Source organism: Callithrix jacchus, chromosome 1, assembly GCF_049354715.1.
Source record: "Callithrix jacchus isolate 240 chromosome 1, calJac240_pri, whole genome shotgun sequence".
NCBI classification, from domain to species: domain Eukaryota; kingdom Metazoa; phylum Chordata; class Mammalia; order Primates; family Cebidae; genus Callithrix; species Callithrix jacchus.
The window spans coordinates 207,946,521-207,966,963 of NC_133502.1; the positions used below are offsets into that span (position 1 = coordinate 207,946,521).

General features: G+C 60.2%; 1 protein-coding gene and 1 long non-coding RNA gene across 14 annotated transcripts; one reads left to right on the forward strand and one right to left on the reverse strand.

Moving 5' to 3' along the window:
• Nucleotides 1-3,221: 3,221 nt before the first annotated feature.
• KCTD17 (potassium channel tetramerization domain containing 17) lies at nt 3,222-20,220 on the forward strand. 13 transcript variants are annotated; one of them, XM_035271755.3, is made up of 9 exons: nt 3,222-3,429; nt 4,556-4,664; nt 13,529-13,620; nt 14,500-14,595; nt 16,292-16,417; nt 17,705-17,804; nt 17,985-18,265; nt 18,419-18,509; nt 19,355-20,220. In XM_035271755.3, exons 1-8 carry the CDS (start codon nt 3,241-3,243, stop codon nt 18,461-18,463), a joined length of 1,038 nt encoding a protein of 345 aa, XP_035127646.2. In that variant the 5' UTR covers nt 3,222-3,240; the 3' UTR covers nt 18,464-18,509; nt 19,355-20,220. The 13 variants fall into 13 exon arrangements, with proteins under 13 accessions (XP_035127646.2, XP_054097022.2, XP_078196061.1 ...); XM_054241047.2 differs by having other exon boundaries at nt 17,985-18,056; XM_078339935.1 differs by having other exon boundaries at nt 3,222-3,261.
• On the reverse strand, nt 12,323-14,426 carry LOC118147230 (uncharacterized). The gene is made up of 3 exons (XR_004733420.3): nt 14,239-14,426; nt 13,029-13,117; nt 12,323-12,455 (listed from the first exon to the last, which is right to left on the reverse strand). It is a non-coding gene; the product is annotated as an uncharacterized LOC118147230 (long non-coding RNA).
• Nucleotides 20,221-20,443: the final 223 nt, after the last annotated feature.

Here is a 20,443-nt window from a genome sequence, read left to right on the forward strand (position 1 = left end):
GCCCACACCACCTGGCCTATGGAATGCTCTCATTCCTCCCCATCCAGCTTCACTCTTTCCACTTTCCCCCTCACCCTCCCCTCCCCTCTGCCTACCTCCCAAGACCCTCCCTGGACCCCTTTCTCTGCCTTCCAGGTTCAAGTGATTCTCCTGCCTCAGCCTCCCAAGTAACCAGGATTATAGGCATGCGCCACCCTGCTCCGCTAACTTTGTATTTTTAGCAGAGACAGGGTTTCTCCATGTTGGTCAGGCTGGTCTCAAACTCCCGACCTCAGGTGATCCGCCCGCCTCGGCCTCCCAAATTGCTGGGATTACGGACATGAGCCACTGCGCCCAGCCTCTCTCAGAAACCTTTTGTGTCCTCTTGGGGAGGTCTCCACCACTCCCCAGGACAAGGCTAAACTCCACTCATTCTCTCCAGCTCACGATGCTTTTCTGAGTATCACACCTGGAGGGACAATCGTCACTTTCCCCACAGGAACTGCAAACATACATCACCCCTGAACCAACCTCCCCGTCCCCCTGCTGGCTTCCCACAACGGCTTCTGCTTTACAGAACCGCCATTGACTTGCTTCTAGCCGGGACCCAGGGTGGTCAGCCTGATGACTCCTCCTCCTCCCTCCCTTATGGCCCCTGGAACCTGAGTCCTTCAAGTCCACCTCCTAAGTGTCCACTGAATCCACCCACTCCTGTCTGGTCCTGCTAACATCACCGTGATTTGGGATCCCCCTACTCTTTTGTTTTTTTTTTGGAAATGGGGTTTCTCTCTTGTTGTCCAGGCTGGAGTGCAGTGGTGAGATCTCAGCTCACTGCAGCCTCCGCCTCCCAGATTCAAGCAATTCTCCTGCCTCAGCCCTCCCAAGTAGCTGGGATGATAGGAATGCACCACCATGCCTGGCTAATTTTTTGCATTTTTAGTAGAGACGGAGTTTCATCATGTTGGTCAGGCTGGTCTCAAACTCCTGACCTCAGGTGATCCACCGGCCTCAGCCTCCCAAAGTGCTGGGATTACAGGCGTGAGACAATGCGCCCGACCTGGGCTTCCCCTACTGTTGACCCAGAGGCAGGTGGTCTCCTAACTGGTCTCTCTGTACTTCAAACCACCCTCCCTGCAACCTAAGGGTGATCCACATTGCAAATCTGACTGTGTCACTCCCCTGCCTGCCCTCCTCGTGTGGATGAAAGAGTGTCTCCTGCTCTAGTTTTGCTTTAGCTGACAGTGGACAAGGGCACACTAAGTGCCAGCAGTCCTGCTGATCGTCCAGAGCAACTTCACACCCATCTCATCCGCCCTTTCATGTCTTCACCATAATACATGCCAGGGACTGTGCTAGGTATTCTTTTCTATCATTTTATTTTATTTTTTTTAAATAGCGATAGGGGTCCAGGCACGATGGCTCACACCTGTAATCCCAGAACTTTGGGAGGCCAAAGCAGGAGGATCACTTGAGGTCAGGAGTTTGAGACAAGCCTGGCCAAGACAGTGAAACCCCATCTCTACTAAAAATACAAAAATTAGCCAGGCGTGGTGGTGCACGCCTATAATCCCAGCTACTTGGGAGGCTGAGGCATGAGAATTGCTTGAACCCAGAAGGCAGAGATTGCAGCGAGCTGAGACAGCACCACTGTACATCAGCCTGGGTGAGAGAGTGAGACTCTAGCTCAAAAAAAAAAAAAAAAGAGGGGGGGTCTCGCTATGCTGTCCAGGCTAGTCTTGAACTCCTGGGAATCAAGTGACCTTGGCTTCCCAAAGTGCTGGGATTACAGTTGTGAGCCACAGCAACCAGCCTATGCTAGCTGTTTACAGACATGTCATAAGCTGATCTTCACAGCAATCCTCTGGGGTCACAACGATTGTAAGTCCCATTTGGCAAGAGAGAAAGCCAAAGCTAAGAGAGGAAACTGCTCGGGAGCACACCCGGTGAGTTACAAGGAGCAGGATTCCAGAGCACCTTTGATCCACCCTCTGCCAAGGAGAAAAGCTTTATGTAGAAAGCAGGACACTGGGGAGTAACAGGGAAACTTCTCCCAGCGCAGGGCCAGGTTGCCCAATGTTTGGGCCCTCTGTGTGACATTGGATCAGTGAGGGGACCCACAGGCCTCTCCCCCATAGGCAGGACCAGGACTGAAACCAGTAAGGAGAGGAAGCTAAGGAGACAGCCCTTTCCCCTCCCTGGTCGGGGACCACATGAGGAACTGCCCCCTTCCCCCATATCCTGAAGTCCTCGGGATGACAGTCCCCCTCCAAGTTAATTGGGAAATAAGTCAGAAAGCCATGCGAGGAACCAATCCCTCCTCCCTCCTGGGGAGGACTCGGAAAAACTGAGAACGGCCAAAAGCCAGAATGGAAAGTTCTCGGGAGGCTGAGACGGGAGAATTGCTTGAACCCAGGAAGCTGGGGTCGCAGTGAGCCTAGATGGAGCAACTGCACTCCGGCCTGGCGACAGAGCGAGACTCCTTCTCAAAAAAAAAAAACACAGTTCTTCTGATTTGGATCCAGGGCCTGCTCTCCTCCTCCTTAGAAGTCCCTCCCAAGGATCCCTGACATCCCATGGGCAGGAGCAGGAAAGAGGTCTTGGTGGTGGAACTGCGCCTGGAACCCACCTAGGTACTCATTCACCAGCTACGTGAGCAGGGCGGTCACTTCGCTTCCGTGGCTTCATCTGTAAAATGGGGATAGCCCAAAATACCAGACTCACAGGGCTGCTGAGAGCTTAAATGAATAACACACATACGCAAAGCATCTGACATACGGTGCTCAGCCACCCTGAAGTCCAGCTATGTCGTCCTCCAATAACTCAGGTAGGGGAAAGAACCTACTCCCACCCATCCGCGCCCCCACCCCTATACACACAAAGGGCAAATGAAAAAATATGACGAAACACATGCGGGTCAATGCTATGGGGATTCCTGGAGGGAGAAGTTTCTTCCCTTATCAGCTGTTGGATGACTCGGACCAATGGGAGGACTGCAGATTTGGGAAAGCCCTCATTCTTTTCCCAGAGGCTGGGAATCCAACTTCCCCAACCACAGCAGTTTGTCTTCACCAGCCCGGCGTGCCGACCTGCTGGGAAGGGCGAAGCAGGGCGGGGTCGGGAGCGGAAGCAGCGCGGGGGCGGGACCCTCTCCGCGGCCCACGCTGAGCCTGGGGGCGCGGACTACAGCTCCCGGCCTGCCCCGCGCGCGGTCCCCGCCCACCCCCCGCGCCCGGGAGGTGGATGCAGACGCCGCGGCCGGCGATGAGGATGGAGGCCCGAGAGGTAGCGCCGCCGACGGGGGCGGGCGGCCGCGCCGCAGGCGGCTGGGGCAAGTGGGTGCGGCTCAATGTGGGGGGCACGGTGTTCCTGACCACCCGGCAGACGTTGTGCCGGGAGCAGAAGTCCTTCCTCAGCCGCCTGTGCCAGGGGGAAGAGCTGCAGTCGGACCGGGTGAGGCCCCCGGGGTGGGCGGCGGGCGCGGGGCGGCGGTGGGTCCTCCGCTCGCCCGACTCCGGGCTGTCCGGCCTGGCCCGCCCGCCAGGCTGGGGACCCGGCTGGGTCCATTTCCGAGGAACTGGAGGCGGGAAGAACCGGCAGGAGGGGAGGGGAAGGTGGGTCTGGCGTGAGGGATGTGCCCATTGCCTTGGCAACGGGACAACGCAGGCCGCAGCCGTCGTAAGCTCTCAAACCGCCCTGGATCGAGGCCTCTCCTTCTCTTTCGGGGCTGTGGGCAGGGAGAGACCTGGGGCCTTTCTTCCCTCCCAGAGGGGACTCCTGCTCTAGGGAAGGAGTCGACAAGGCTACTTCTCCCGCCCTTTGGGATGTGGGTGGCGCAGGGGTGCAGGGAGCTGGATGGAGGAGTCCTGGGGCAGAATCTGAGCTGGGCAGAATCTAGGAGGAGCGCTGGCCCTGTGGGCGCTATTTCTGAGCACCCACCCTGACTCTGCTGCACACTGCCTTCGCGACCTTGGGTCGGACCCTTCCCTACACTCAGCCTCCTTCCTCATCTGTAATACGAGGGGCTGGTCTGCAGATGCCCTCTAAGGTCTCCTGTCCCCCATCCTTGACCTCACCTCTCAATGTCTCCAATCTCAGTAGAGTTGCATGGAAGCCCACCCTGCCACCCTGCCTCCCTGCCCTCGAGAGTGTTCAGTGAGATAGTGGCTGCTTTCGAAACTTGTAAACATCCCCTGAAAGACTAGGGACCCTGGGGCAACAGTGGGGCTGGCTTCAGGGGACAGCCTCGAAGAGGGAAACTCGCCAGGCCGGTGCTGGGCCGGGTGCCACTCAGACCTCCTCTTGCTTGACGCTCACAGTGACCCCTAATTATGGGGAGAGGAGTGAGGCTCAAAGAGGCCAGATCATTAGCCCAAGGTCACACATTCAGGAAAAGGCAGAAGCAAGGTTTGAACCCATGTCCATTTGACCCCGGTGCCTTTTTGCTCCTTCGTGCCTGCTCCATCCAGGGAAGAGCTCTCCCTTGATCGTCCCTCCCTCCCTCCCTTCCTGTGTATGTGCGGGGTTAGCCAGGGAGAGGCCTCACTCTTCTCTCACTGAGCATCCCTCACCTCCATAGGATGAGACCGGGGCCTACCTCATTGACCGTGACCCCACCTACTTCGGGCCCATCCTGAACTTCCTCCGTCATGGCAAGCTGGTGCTGGACAAGGACATGGCTGAGGAGGGTGAGTTGGTCCAGGGGACTGGCCTGGGGCCCACATCCTAGCCCGTCCCTCTGCAGCCTGCCGGGGCCCTCTGTGGAGGCCCCAAGCCATTTGGATAGCCAGGTCGGACATCTGCCTGCTTCGTTGTTTCCTGCCTCTTCCCACCCGGACGGGACGGATTCCTGGGCATCTGCCGGCGCGTAGCCTGGGGCTCTGCCAAGCAGACAGGCCCAAGCTGGGTACTGTCAGGGAGGTGATGGAGAGACACATGTGTGGGGGACAGAGGAAGTCAGCGAGGCCCTATGGCCTCTGCTGTGGGCTGTGACGCCTTTCTCTCTGGCCTCCCAGGAAGCCAGGTGTGGACCATCACACCCAGAGGCTGGGGTGAGGGGAATGCCATGTTGACAGGCATGGGAAGAGCTCTTTCTCTGGCTGATCCAATATCTCAAATTCTGCCTGGTGAGGGCTTGTAAGTGGGTGGAACGGGTGACTATTCACTAAGTCTGGCAGTCTCTGCAGCAGAGTGCTGGTTGTGGGTGGAGGCAGGGGAGGGGGGAGTCTGCTTCCCAGTGGGGTTTTGGTTATTCCCAGGCCTAGGGGGCTGAGGCCCTGTATATACCCATATCTGGGCCTCACAAACAGTGAGGCAGCCCTGTCTGGGAGAACGACCTGTTAGCAGAGCTCCAGCCAGGGGCATACAGTCAGTGCCAAGTTAACTCTTCTTTGGGACACAGGGTGTGGCTCTGGGTCAGCTGATTCAGCCAGACCAGCTTGCACATGTCACTTCTCACTGCGTCTCCACTGGTATCTGTTAAATGCGGGTGGTGATCTGGCTTGTGGAGGGAGAAGTCATGAGTCCCATGAACTGATAGTACTTGCACCTGTGCGTGCCTTCCTGCTCTGGGCCGTGGTCCGCCCTCCTTGAGCCCTATGGGACACAATGGTCTGGAGGCCCAGCAATGCTCTAGTAGGTCAGGGCCACAACAGCAGAGCCCACTGTAGGTGCCAGGCCCTGCAGGGCCCCGAGGCTTCCCTGTTCATCCCTAGGGGAGGACAGATACCATGGGCGTGGCCTAGGCTCAGGAGCAGTCCCCACCGGAGGGAAGTAAACACCCAGCTGCGTCACAGCCAGCACCTGTTTACAGGCTCTGATTCCTCAAAGCCCTGCTATTCCCACACCATCAGACAGGGCTGTCTGGGGGCCAGAGGGTCAGACAGGGCTATAGGGGCCTAGGGGATAGCACAGGGCTCTGTGGGGGCTAGGGGATGGCGCAGGGCTATCGGGATAGGGGATGGCACAGGGATATGAGGGGCTAAAAGATGGTACAGGGATATTGGGGCTAGGGGATGGCACAGGGATATTGGGGGCTAGGGGATGGCACACGGATATCGAGGGCTAGGGGATGGCACGGGGCTATGTGGGGGCTAGGGGATGGCATGGGGCCATGTGGGGGCTAGGGGATGGTACGGGGATATCGGGGGCCAGGGGATGGCACAGGGCTATGTGGGAGCCAGGGGATGACAGAGGGATATCAGGGACCAGGGGATGGCATGGGGCTATGTGAAGGCTAGAGGATGGCACGGGGTTATGTGGGGGCTAAGGGATGGTGCAGGGCTATCAGGCCATAGGGGATGGCACAGGGATATATGGGGGCTAGGGGATGGCACAGGGCTATGTGGGGACTAGGGGATGGCACAGGGCTATGTGGGGGCTAGGGGATGGCACAGGGATATTGGGGGCTAGGGGAAGGCACAGGGCTATGTAGAGGCTAGGGGATGGCACGGGGCTATGTGGGGGCTAGGGGATGGCACAGGGATATGGGGGTTAGGGGATGGCATAGGGCTATATGGGGGCTAGGGGATGTCACGGGGCTATCAGGGCATAGAGGATGGCACAGGGATATGTGGGGGCTAGGGGATGGCACAGGGCTATGTGGGAGTTAGGGGATTACCCAGGGATATTGGGGGCTAGGGGATGTCATGGGGATATCAGGGGCCAGGGGATGGCACGGGGCTATGTGGGGGCTAGGGGATGGCACAGGGATATGAGGGTTAGGGGATGGCATAGGGTTAAATGGGGGCTAGGGGATGTCATGGGGCTATCAGGGCCTAGAGGATGGCACAGGGATATGTGGGGGCTAGGGGATGGCACAGGGCTATATGGGAGCTAGGGGATTACCCAGGGATATTGGGGGCTAGGGGATGTCATGGGGATATCAGGGGCCAGGGGATGGCACGGGGCTATGTGGGGGCTAGGGGATGGCACGGGGATATTGGGGTTAGGGGATGACACAGGGCTATGTCGGGGCTATGGGATGGCACAGGGATATCAGGGGCTAGGGGTTGGCACAGCACTGTGTGGGGGCTAGGGGATGGCACAGGGCTATCGGAGACTAGGGGATGGCATGGGGATATCGGGGGCTAGGTGATGACATGGGGCTATGTGGGGGCTAGGGGATGGCATGAGAATTTGTGGGCTAGGGGATGTCACTGGGCTATGTGGGGGTCAGCGGATGGCACGGGGCTATGTGGGGACCAGGGGATGGCACAGGGATTTTGGGGACCAGGGAATGGCACGGGGCTATGGGGGGGCTAGGGGATGGCACAGGGCTATGTGGGGGCTAAGGGATGGCGCAGGGCTATGTGGGGGCTAGGGGATGGCGCAGGGCTATGTGGGGGCTAAGGGATGGCGCAGGGCTATGCGGGGGCTAAGGGATGGCGCAGGGCTATGTGGGGGCTAAGGAATGGCGCAGCGCTATCGGGATAGGAAATGGCACAGGGATATCGGGGGCTAGGAGATGGCACAGGGCTATGTGGGGGCTAGGGGATGGGACATGGATATCGGGGGCTAGGGGATGGCACTTGGCTATGTGGGGGCTAGGGGATGGCACAGGGATATCAGGGGCTAGGGGATGTCATGGTGATATCAGGGCAAAGGGGATGGCACGGGGATGTCAGGGGCTAGGGGATGGCACGGGGCTATGTGGGGGCTAAGGGATGGCACAGGGCTATCGGGCTAGGGGATGGGATGGGGATATTGGGGGCTAGGTGATGGCATGGGAGTATTGGGCGAGGGGATGGCACAGGGCTATGTGGGGGTTAGGGGATGTCAGGAATTTTGGGGCTAGAGGATGGCACAGGGCCATGTGGGGCTAGGGGATGGCACGGGGCTATGTGGGGTGAGGGGATATCAGAGGGATATTCGGACTAGGGGATGGCAGAGGGATATTGGGGGATAGGGGATGGCACGGGGCTATGTGGGGGCTAGGGGATGGCACAGGGATATTGGGGGTTAGGGGATGGCACAGGGATATTCGGGGCCAGGGGATGGCACAGGGCTATGTGGGGGCTGGGGAATGGCACAGTGATATTGGGGGCTAGGGGATGGCCCAGGGCTATATGGGGGTTAAGGGATGGCAGAGGGATATCGGGGGCTAGGGGATGGCATGGGTCTATCAGGGCTGGGGGATGGCACGGGGGTATCAGGGGCTAGGGGATGGCACAGGGCTATCGGGCTAGAGGATGGCACAGGGATATTGGGCGCTTGGGGCTGGCACGGGGCTATGTGGGGGCTAAGGGATGGCACAGGGATATCGGGGACTGGGGGATGGCACAGGGGTATGTGGGGGTTAGGGAATGGTAGAGGGATATTGGGGACTAGAGGATGGCACGGGGCTATGTGGGGGCTAGGGGATGGCACAGGGCTATATGAGGGCTAGAGGATGGCACAGGGGCATCGGGGGCCAGGTTATGGCACAGTGACATCAGGGGCTGGGGGATGGCACAGGGCTATTTGGGGGCTGGGGGATGGCATAGGTCTGTGTGGGGGCTAGGGGATGGCAAAGGGCTGTCGGGGACTAGGGGATGGCATGGGGCTATGTGGGGGGTAGGGGATGGCACAGGGCTTTGTGGGGCCTAGGGGATGGCAGAGGGATATTGGGGACTAGAGGATGGCATGGGCCTATGTGGGGGCTAGGGGATGGCATGGGGCTATGTGGGGGGTAGTGGATGGCACAGGGATATCAGGGTCTAGGGGATGGCACAGGGACATCGGGGGCTAGGGCACGGCACAGGGCTATGTGGGCCCTAGGGGATGGCACAGGGATATCAGGGGCTAGGGGATGGCACGGGGCTATGTAGGCGCTAGGGGATGGCATGGGGCTTTGTGGTGCCTAGGGGATGGCAGAGGGATATTGGGGACTAGAGGATGGCACGGGACTATGTGGGGGCTAGGGGATGGCACACGGTATGTGGGACCTAGGGGATGGCACGGGGCTGTCGGGGGCTAGGGGATAGCACAGAGCTAAGTGGGGGCTAGGGGATGGCACAGGGATATTAGGAGCCAGGGGATGGCACAGGGATATCGGGGGCCAGAGGATGGCACGGGGCTGTTTGGGAGCTAGGGTATGGCACAGGGCTATCAGGAGCTAGCGTATTCCCTATCCGCAGGGATATCGGGGTCTAGGGGACGGCACAGAGCTCTGTGGGGGCTAGGGGATGGCACAGGGATATCGGGGGCCAGGGGGTGGCACAGGGATGTCGGGGGCTAGGGGATAGCACAGGGCTATGTGGGGGTTAGGGGATGGTAGAGGGATATCGGGGACTAGAGGATGGCACGGGGCTATGTGGGGCCTAGGGGATGGCACGGGTCTGTTGGGGGCTAGGGGATAGCAAGAGCTAAGTGGGGGCTAGGGGATGGCACAGGGATATCAGGAGCCAGGGGATGGCACAGGGATATCAGGGGCCAGGGGATGGCACGGGGCTGTGTGGGAGCTAGGGGATGGCACAGGGCTATCGGGCTAGGGTATTGCGCAGGGATATCGGGGTCTAGAGGACGGCACAGAGCTATGTAGGGGTTAGGGGATGACACAGGGATATTGGGGGTTAGGGGATGGCACGAGGATATCGGGGCCCGGGGGTGGCACAGGGCTATGTGGGGGCTGGGGGATGGCACTGGGATATCGGGGGCTAGGGGATGGCATGGGGCTATGTGGGGGTTAGGGGATGGCAGAGGGATATCAGGGGCTAGGGGATGACAGGGGGCTATGTAGGGGCTAGGAGATGGCACAGGGATATCCGGGGCTGGGGATGGCACGGGTTTATGTGGGATCTAGGGGATGGCACAGGGCTATGTGGGGGCTAGGGGATAGCGCGGGGCTATGTGGGGGCTAGGGGATGGCACGGGGCTATGTGGGGCTAGGAGATGGCACGGGGCTATCAGGTGCTAGGGGATTGCATGGAGATATCAGGGGCTAGGGGATGGCTCCGGGCTATGTGGAGCCTAGGGTATGGCACAGGGCTATCGGGCTAGAGGATGGCACAGGGATATCAAGGCTAGGGGATGGCACAGGGGTATGTGGGGGTAGGGGATGGCACAGGGATGTCGGGGGCCAGGGGATGGCACAGGCCTATGTGGAATCTGGGGGATGGCACAGGGCTATCAGGGGCTGGTGATGGCATGGGGCTATGTGGGGGTTGGGGGATGGCACAGGGATATCGGGGTCTAGGGGATGGCACAAGGCTATGTGGGGGCTAGGGGATGGCACAGGGATATCGGGGGCTAGGGGATGGCACAGGGTTATGTGGGGGCTGGGGGATGGCACAGGGATATCAGGGGCTGGGGATGGAACAGGGCTATGTGGGGGCTGGGGGATGGCACAGGGATATCAGGGGCTAGGGGATGGCACAGGGTTATGTGGGGGCTGGGGGATGGCACAGGGATATCGGGCTGGGGATGGCACAGGGCTATGTGGGGGCTTGCGAATGGCACAGGGATATCGGGCTAGGGGATGGCACGGGGATATCAGGGGCTAGGTGATGGCATGGGGCTGTCAGGGGCTAGGGCATGGCACAGGGCTATGTGGGGACTAGGGTATGGCACAGGGATATCAGGGGCTAGGGGATGGCCCGGGGCTATGTGGGGGTTGGGGCATGGCACAGGAATTTTGGGGCTAAGGGATGGCACAGGGCTATGTGGGGGCTAGGGGTTGGCATGGGGCTATGTGGGGTCTAGGGGATGGCACAGGGATATCGGGGGCTAGGGGATGGCACAGAGCTGTGTGGGGGCTAGGGGACAGCGCAGGGCTATCAGGGCTAGGGGACAGCACAGGGCTATGTGGGGGCTAGGGGATGGCACAGGGATATCGGGGGCCAGGGGATGGCACGGGGCTTTGTGGGAGCTAGGGGATGGCACAGGGGTATCAGGAGCTAGGGTATTCCACAGGGATGTCGGTGGCTAGGGCATGGCACAGGGCTATGTGGGGGCTAGGGGATGGCACAGGGATATTGGGGGCGGGGGGATGGCGCAGGGCTACTGGGGTCTGGGGGATGGCACAGGGATATTGGGGGCTGGGGGATGGGATAGGGCTATGTGGGGGTTAGGGGATGGCACAGGGATATCAGGGGCCAGGGTATGGCACAGTGACATCAGGGGCTAGGGGATGGCACAGTGACATCAGGGGCTAGGGGATGGCACAGGCCTATGTGGGGGCTAGGGGATGGCACAGGGCTACTGGGGGCTGGGGGATGGCACAGGGCTATGTGGGGGCTAGAGGATGGTACAGGGACATCAGGGGCTAGGGGATGGCACAGGGCTGTCGGGGGCTAGGGGATGGCACAGGGCTATGTGGGAGCTAGGGCAATGCACAGGGCTGTCAGGGGCTAGTGGATGGCACAGGGATATTCGGGGCTGGGCAATGGCACAGGGGTATGTGGGGGCTAGGGGATGGCACAGGGCTGTCGGGCTAGTGGATGGCACAGGGATATTTGGGGCTGGGCAATGGCACAGGGGTATGTGGGGCTAGGGGATGGCACAGGGCTATCGGGGCCTAGGGGATGGCACAGCGCTATTGGGGGCTGGGGGTGGCACGGGGCTGTCCGGGGCTAGGGGATGGCACAGGGCTATCGGGGGCTAGGGAATGGCACAGGGGTATCGGGGGCTGGGGGATGGCACAGGGGTATCGGGGGCTGGGGGATGGCATGGGGCTATCAGGGGCTAGGTGATTGCACAGGGCTATTGGGGACTGGGGGATGGCATGGGGCTACTGGGGGTTAGGGGATGGCACAGGGCTCTTGGGTGCTAGGGGATCAAACAGAGCTATGGAGTACTGGGGGATCACACAGGGCTAGAGTCCATTCAGGGGATAGGGGATCTGGGAGGATACTTACTAGCTGTGTGACATTGAGAAAGTTACCTAACCCATCTGTGCCTCCATGTCCTCATCTGTGAAATGGGGAACCATAGCACCCACCCCACCCAGCTGTTGTGAGTCCATATGGACCTCAGTGCCTGGCCAGAGGATGTGGGATGTGGTGCTGGCTGTGTGTCACCTGCAGGGCTCCGCCCGGGGCCCTGGGGATCATTCTCACAATCAGGCAGCAACAGTCCCCACCCAGCCTCCTGGGCTGTGTTCAGTCCTGTGTGGGCACCAGGGACAGAGGGCAGATCATAAACGTGAGCCCCATCTTAGGCATTTCAGGCTGTAATCATGAAGTACCACAGATTGGGTGGCTTATGAAAATCCGAAATTTATTTCTCATGGTCCCCGAAGCTAGAAGTCCGAGATCAGGGCACTGGCACGCCAGGTTCTGATGACGACCTTCTTCTAGGTTGCAAACTTCTGACCTCTTATTGTGTCCTCACATGGCAGAAAGAGAGGGAACTAGTCCCCCAGCCTCTTCTTGAGAGCTTGTTCGGAGGTTCTAGCAGGTGAGCGCCGCTACTCGCATACTCTTGACCAAAGACCGGTGGCCCTCCTCTATCGAGGGTGGTCGTCCTCTTTGACGGAGCATGCAGCTTTGGGACAGATACACCTGGAGCAGTGAGGGAGAAAGGGGACATGCCCCCAGCCAGCCAGATCAGCCACATCAACCCTGGTGATCAGTGGCATGACAGATGTCACAGCCAGATCGCCCTCACATCCAGTCAGCTTCTTATGAGAACGGCTGATCCCACCCTGGTGACTCCACCCTCATGACCTCATCACCTCCCGTCCTAATCCCATCACAGTTTTCAGCAGGTGGATTTGTGGGGGATACAAACATTCAGCTCATAATGAGCCCTGTCCCCAGGGAGTCCAGAGGCCAGGCAAGGAAAGGGTCTGAAGGTCCCCTTCCTTCTGGGAGCCTCGGGGAGTCAAACCAGCTATAAGCTCATTGCTGGACTGGTGGGCTGACTTCTTGATCTTCCAGATTAATTAAACTGCAAAATGAGGACGGTAATGCCGGCTCTCTCCTCATACCCCTGGGACGTGTGATAAGCTTGTGCAGGGTAGTGTAAACTGTAAGGTGCGGTGATTGGGGGGAGTGTGGACACAGGGTATGCACTTGCAGTGGGAAGACATGGTCTCTGGAGTCTGTGGTGCTTGAGTTCGCTCTGCCACTTACCGGCTGCGTGATCTTGGACGAGCCACTTCTCTTTGGGAGCCTCAGTTTTCCCAGTTGTTCAATACGGATGAAAGTACCTCCTTCCAGTTCTGAGAATTCAAAAATGCAATGCGCCTGGCACTTAGAATGTGCGTCATAAATAGAAGCACATGACCAGGGGTCAGGCAAGGCCCTGCTCATGGTGACATTCTGGGGATCAGCCCCAATGAGCCTGCTGTGTCTTGATAGCCCTAAAGCAGCCCCAGACTGTGGCCCAGCAGCTGCCCCGGGTCATACCGCTCAGCACAGCAGAGCTGTGTGGCGGTGTCTCAGCCCCTGCCACAGGAATTATGGGATCGGAGGAAGGAAACGCTCCCTCCCGCTTGACCCCCGAACTCACAGACACTTAGCTCATCCTCAGGGCGGGTGAGCGGAGCAGGAGGTGGGTTTGGGGGTGGTGGGAACAAGAGGAGAATGGGGCGTGGAGGCGGAAGGGGTGATGGGTCTGTTCTGTCTGCCAGGGGTCCTGGAGGAAGCAGAGTTCTACAACATCGGCCCGCTGATCCGCATCATCAAAGACCGGATGGAAGAGAAGGACTACACCGTCACCCAGGTGGGGAGCAGGGGCCGCTGGCGTGGGGAGGCGGAGGAGGTTGGGAGAGACAGGACCCGTGTTTATCATGGGGAGGCCGAGCTGGCCTGTAAGGAGAGGAGTGAGTGTTGGACTCCCAGGCTGCCCAGCATAGCCCCAGCCTGGGCGACGGACCCTGGGCTTCAGTCCCTGCTCAGCCTCATTTGCTGTGTGACCTCGGGCTGGGCTTGCCCTCTCTGGACCTTGATTTCCTCTTATGGGACAGAGAGGGGTGGGAGCTGCACACCCATCCCTTCCTCACTGGCAGGAGGGGGTCAGTGTGGAGGTGCAGAGGGCAATGCAGGGTTAGCCAGTTATGCATTTTGTGGGATCAGATGGTCACCTGGTGGGCACAGTGCAGGCTGTTGGGGCTGGCATTGGTGAGCTTGGAGCCCAGGCCTCCCTGGTTAGTCTGCAGGAGGAGGGAGGGAGATGTTCCGCCTACTCTCGGGAGGTGTGAGGGCTGGGGACAGGTAGTGAGGAACCGTCTCCAACCCCCAGTGGACTGAACAGGGGAGGCTCTGAGTCTCCTTGAGGGCCTGACTCCATTGGTGACCCAGAATGTTCCCCAAGCCCCACCCTTGTTCTTTGTGGAATTACCTGTGTTCCGGTTCTGTCTCCTCCACCCTTGAGCTAGGTGACCTTGGGCAAGTAACTGGGCCTCTCTGGGCCTCAGTGGGAAGTCCTTCTTGGAAGGATTAAGTGAGATGGTGCCTGTCGAGTGCCTGGTGAGGAGCAGGTGCTGAGCCAGAGCTTGGCTGCCTCCCCCAGCTCACCTCTTCTTCTCTGGGTATGTTGCAGGGGTGGCAGCAATAACTGGAATTCCCACAGGTGCCCTCTATGTGACCCTTCTGCCCACAGGTCCCGCCCAAGCACGTGTACCGCGTGCTGCAGTGCCAGGAGGAGGAGCTCACACAGATGGTCTCCACCATGTCTGATGGCTGGCGTTTTGAGCAGGTACGCTGGGGACACTGGGGACACTGGTGTACTACCAGGGCCACCCTGGCACCTCCCAGCTTCCAACCAAGCAGGCCCCCCCACTTCCTGCAGCCCCAGCCTTGGGTTCCCCTTCACAGTACCCCCCACCCCTGGAGGTCTTCTTAAATCAAACTGAACAAGGTGAGAGAGACCACGCTTGGTGGCAGGTTGACCGGGAGAGAGGGAGGATAGGAGCCTGAGTGGCCACAGGGCAGCACAGGGCGTCCTTGTTGGTGGGAGTCCTCACAGCAAGCAGCTGCTGATCTATCTGGTAGCACGAGCAAGTCTCTGGCCCCAGAGGGACAGCCCAGGGGCAAGGGGAAGAGACCCAGTCAGGTGAGCAGAACAGCTCCTGATGCAGTTTTCAGGGTCTCCGAAGGGGACACGCCCAGTCACCAGCATTGCAATAGGCCAGGGAGCCCAAAGCAGTGGCTTCCTGTGAGGTCTTTATCCCAAGGGACTTTATTTCTAGTTATGCGTCGGACCTCCCACCTCTGAGGTCTCCAGAGGAGCAGAGCCAGAAAGTTAGCCCGAGGTCAAATGTGCTTTTAGAGAAGGAGACGGGCTTGGCTAGCTTTCCACCACTCCCACCCACATGCTCCTTGGAACAAGGCAGAAGGCCCCCAGGATGGCCGGGAGGATGGAGGAATGGGCCCAGTGCAGTGCCAGAGGCCTGGATCACCTCTAGGCCTCGCCACTGACGTGCCTGCCACCTTGGGCAAGTTGCATCTCCTCTGTGAGCCTGTTTCCTCATCTGTGAAGTGGGCTAACGGCACCTCCTCTGTAGGACCGTTGTGAAGATTAGAAGGGCCATCAGAGTTCCTGGCCCTCGGTGGGGCTGTCTGTGTTGGCACTAGCGTCATACAGATCACTGGAAGTCCGTATTGAAGTCTGCAGCACTCACAGAGGACGTGGGATCCCGGATGCCACTCCCGGCTCCACCCCTCCCCAGCTGTGAGACCTTCAGCAGGCCACCACCTCTCCAAGCCTCTTCTGCCGGAGGGGGTGATATTTTCCTCTCTGCCTGCTGAAGCGTTTCTGAGAGCTGAATGAGACCCATCACCTGCAAGAACTTTGTTAGCCAGAAGAGCTCTGTGGGCGTGGTTATTCTAGGGACCCCAGAACAGAGGCAGGGCGGCTTTGAGCATCTTTGTCAATTGCACAGGCTGTCAGAGGCTGAGTGAGCAGGCCAGGGGCCACTGGTCCTTTGCCCTTTGGTCTCAGGAGTGGACCACCTGTCCCACCTCTGCTTCCAGGAGTGAAGGGAATAGTCTGTGGGGCTCCACCTTGCCAATCCACCCTGCAACCTTGTCCTGGGGCTGCGTCAGCCACGTCTGGAACAGGGGACAGCCATCCTTTAGAGGCCTCTGTCTGCATTTCGAAAAGGGCCCCCTGGCTCTGAGGCTAGCCTGGGATGGTGGTGGGGATGGCAGTAATGTTGCCACCCTCCACCAGGGATCAGGCCAGCCAAGCCAGGTGGAGAGGCTGGTCCTGGGGCACAGGTCTCGAGGGGAAACACTCCACTTTCCTGCCCAGAGGTGCCCTCTGCAAAACCAGGAGTGGACCCAACAAGCCACAAGATCAGGACATGAGCCGGTATCTTGATGGGGGCCGAGGCCTGCCCCACGGCCCCCAACACCAACCTGCGTCTTCCCCCCATGCTCTAACCCTGTAGCTGGTGAACATTGGCTCCTCCTACAGCTACGGCAGCGAGGACCAGGCCGAGTTCCTGTGTGTGGTGTCCAAGGAGCTCCACAGCTCCCCGAATGGGCTGAGCTCTGAGTCTGGCCGTAAGACCAAGGTGAGCCCACCCGCCTCAGCCCTTGTCTGCAGAAGGCTCCTGTCTCCCTCCACCTCCCCGCCCCTCCTCCTCTCTCCCCATGGTCACAGCCACCGCCATCCATCCCATGCCACCCGCCGTTACCCAGGCCCAGGCTGGGAGAAGTGAGATGAGAGCATCCTGAGGGTGCGGCCCGCCTGGACTCAGGCCGTGTGAAGGGGGCCGCATAGTGGCCACCGGGCACTGTGGCATGGGCTAGGGAGTCAGGGCACAGGGTGGTACCCTGTGTGACCTAGGACAAAGCTTGTCCTCTCGCACCTCTGCCACATTCTCTGTGAAGTGAGAGGGAAGGACCACATACTCTCTGTGGTGTCCTTGGAGCCTGGAACTTCTGGGATCCCAAATGCCCTTTATTCCCCAGGGACGGGTGCGTGTCCCCAGCTGGCCTGAGCCAGGATGGGGAAGCCACTGCTATAAATCCTGCCCCTTTCCCAGGCTCCCTCCTTGGCTGCTCTGCAGGATAAGGGCAGCCTCGTGGCGGCCTATCCTGTGTGTCTGCCTGGCCTGTTGAGTCAGCCTCCCGAGAGCACTCTGGCAGCATCCGCCCACTGTGGGGAGGGGGCTTAGTGGGCATCCTGCCACCCTGGACCCCATGCTGTGGGAAGTCCCAAGGGCTTTCGGCAGAGCCACAGAGCAGGCGTGAACCAGACTGGGAAGAAGGGAGGCTACTCCTCCTGGGGCCCGCCCCTACGCAGTGGAGGCTTACCTCTGGCTTCCTGTCTGCCTCCCTGTCCTGCTGATGCACCCTGCCTGCCCACCCGCACCCACCACCGCCAGAGCTGGCGCTGCCCTGCAAGGATACAGGGCGAGCTTGCTCATTTTGCCTCTCTGGGCCAGAGCCCCTGGACCTGGGTTGTCAGAGACTGGCTGGCATCCCAGATCTGGGTGGCGTCCGCCCTGGGGCTTGGCCACATTTCTACTCAGGATCAGTCTTTCCAAACAAGGCCTTCCCAGGCACTTCTCAGGGATACCCCAGTCCCACACCCTCCCTGTTCCGCTTCGACCCCAGCTTCAGCCTCACCCTATGGAACAGCAGCCAGACTGACCCCTGAGCATGCCCACAGCGCCCCATCCTCAGCTGCTTGCCCCAGGGACTGGAGAAGATGCCTCCAGCTTCTGTGGCTGGAGCCCTCCCCTCTCCTGAGGTCCCTCTGCCTTGCCTGAGGTCTTTGGGGATTGCCAGCAGGCCCTGGCCCCCCTGTTAGTGTCTCCACTCTTTCTTCCCTGGGTCCGCCGGCTGGTTCACAGAGCACGGAGGAGCCGCTGGAGGAGCAGCAGCAGCAGGAGGAGGAGGTGGAGGAGGTGGAGGTGGAGCAGGTGCAGGTGGAGGCAGATGCACAGGAGAAAGGTGCAGCCACGCCCCAGGAGTTTGATTGCTAAGCAAAGCCGGAGCCTCCCGCCCACCCCCTGCTGGAGCCAGCTGCAGAACCGGGGGCCCGGGGGCTGCTGGGGGGCACCAGGGTTAGCTCAGCCACTTGCCTGGCACCTCACCCGCATAACCATCCCTTCTCTCACTTTCTCTTTGCAGCCCAGTCATCTCAGGATCCCGCTAACCTTTTCTCCCTCCCACCACTGCCTCCTCCTCCGCTTCCTGCTGGAGGTCCTGCCTCATCTTCATCCACCTCTTCTTCCTCCTGGATCTCATCTGCACCCTGCCTCTTCCCTCTCTGCCCCTGTCCGGGTTTTCTCTCTGCCTGCTCACGCCTCCATCCCGGGGCTGCCCTGGTCCCAGCCTCCCGTGCCCTCCACACAGGCCCCCTGGCCCTGCATCCCAGACCATCCTGCCTGCCGCCTCCTGCGCCCCTTCTGGTACCTCCTGCCTCCCAGCCTGGGGAGGAGGGGCACAGCCGCACCTCTTCTGTGCCCACCAACCCTGCTGGGCACCTCTGAGGCTAGGCCTCGGCCTCAGGCCCTGCCCTGCCTCCCCTCCTCCCGCCTCCTCCTCACGTCTCCTCCTTGCAGGTTTCCGCCCGCACCCTCTCAGACCTGAGGCTGAGCTTGCCGTGAGGGCTTCTCCTCGGCCCCTCGCCCGCCCCCAGAGCTGCCATCCCTGGTTTGTAGCTTGGCGGTGCTGGCGGGAGGGGTGGAGTGAGGAGGGTGCTCATCCCTTGATCCCTGGACTTGAGCCGAGCTTTCGGCTGATTATCTCCACCCACCAAAGTTTCTCATCTGGCCTTGGGGGTGAGGCTCCGAGAGGAGAAGAAAGTTAGGGAGTGGGAGCTTTCCCACCAGCCCGTCAGCACCTGAGCCAGACTGGGGAGGAGGCAGGGACTGCTGAAGCCCAAGGCCCTGGCTAAGTCCTGCACATCCAGGAGCTCCTGTGTCACTTTCTGTGGGGATGGGGAGACCGGGCCACTTTGGGATACCCTTGGCCCATGAAGCATCAGCCAGAGCTGGCGTAAGGATTGCAGAGTGGCCGAAAAAGCCCTGGCCGCATGCCCACAGGCCCCCCACCCCAATCTTTGCCTGCTGTGTGACCTTGGGCAAGTCACTGTCACAATTGCCTCTAAAATGTGGACAGAGAGCTGCTCTTTGTGGCTCCTTTTGCCTGGAGTATCAGTGCCTCTCCCAGCCCTGGCCACCCACCACCCCAGCCCCTTCAGAGTCTTGGCATAATCTGGCCTCTGTAGGTGCCATCACGAGCCCAAGATGGGGCATGGGGCACCCTTCCTGCTCCCCCCCCCCCCACCCCTGGCTCAGTTCTGAATCCACCTTCTCTGGGCCTCAGCCCCACCCCCTCCTCCAGAAGGAAGCCTGTGAGTGACTCAACTGCCTCTCTCTCTCTCCCTCTCCCTGCCCTTCAATCTCCTCTCTGCCCCCGGCCCCACATCACCCCCTCCTTACCGGCCCCACCTCCACCCCTCCCCTCCTCCTGCCTTTCCCCTCTTTTTTTTCTAGCTGTTACAAGCCAGAGGCACCTGGATGTGAGGCCCCAGATCACCTCCAGGGACTTGGGGTTCCCATCTGAAATCCTTTATTTTTGTACCATGGGGTGGGCCCCGGGCCTGAGAAGGAAGAAGTGCCCTCTCCCTGGCCTCCTATGTCTGCATCCATGGGGCTGTGACTTACCCCTGCCTCCAGGGGCGGGGTGGGGGCCCCCTGGGACCTCTCAAGGCCTGAGGTGGGCTCCAGGACCCCTGGGCAGAGCCGACTGCCCGTGGCGGACATGTGACACTGCCTGGCTGTGCCTCTTCAGCCCCCACGCCCCCTCTCCCGGGTCCCCCTGCTGCATGGCAGATGTGCTCCCTCCTGGCCCAGTCACAGCGCCTCCTTGAGCCTTAGTCCAGGGGGTAACTCCTCCCGCCCCACCTACCTCACAGGGTTGTTGTGAGGGTGCACGGAGGAGCCAGGTTCCGAAGGCCCTCAGGTAGTATATAGGGGCCACCCCCACTTCAGCTTCCCCGGGAGGGAAAGGACCCAGCCCAACCCCCGGGCAGAATGCTATTTGCAAATGGAAATTCAGGTATTGGGGATGCAGGGTGTGGGGAGTTGGCCTGTCACAGTAGGGGTAGCTGGCTCAGTCTTCACCGTGGTGATCCCACCCCCAGCCACTTGCATTGCCCGCCCAGCACCTGGCCTGGAGGGTGGGGAGAGGCAGCGGAAGGGGCTGGGCAGGGGCAGTGGAGGACTCAGGAAGTGCCCAGGGGAGAGTGGGTGTGACGGCTGAGCAAGGGGCCCCTCCTGAGTTTGACTTCCCGGGATGGGCCCTTGCTTCTCAGCTGTGTTGGACCCCACCATGTAATAAAGCCCGAAGGAACAGCCCAGCCTGGCTGTCGCCCTCTGTTTCTCCAGGCCACTTTTGGGGACGGGGCTAAACTCAAGGTGTGGTAGACTGGCCCAAAGGAACTCAACTTTCTCCTGAAAGCCCAGGGACACTGCCCCGTTGTCAGTTTCTCGTGTGTTTCGGGGAGGGCTTGGGGAACTGGCTATACCTTTGCCCTGGCACTGGATACCAGAGCACCGCTCTACCTGGCTGGGAGCCAGGAA

What these genes read in the sequence shown, in the direction of transcription:
- KCTD17 (XM_078339905.1), top strand. Translation starts at nt 3,241, where the DNA reads ATGAGGATGGAGGCCCGAGAGGTAGCGCCGCCGACGGGGGCGGGCGGC. An exon ending in CAAGGACATGGCTGAGGAGG is followed by an intron (nt 4,665 to 13,528) that starts GTGAGTTGGTCC and finishes TCTGTCTGCCAG; the next exon opens with GGGTCCTGGAGGAAGCAGAG. An exon ending in AGGACTACACCGTCACCCAG is followed by an intron (nt 13,621 to 14,499) that starts GTGGGGAGCAGG and finishes TTCTGCCCACAG; the next exon opens with GTCCCGCCCAAGCACGTGTA.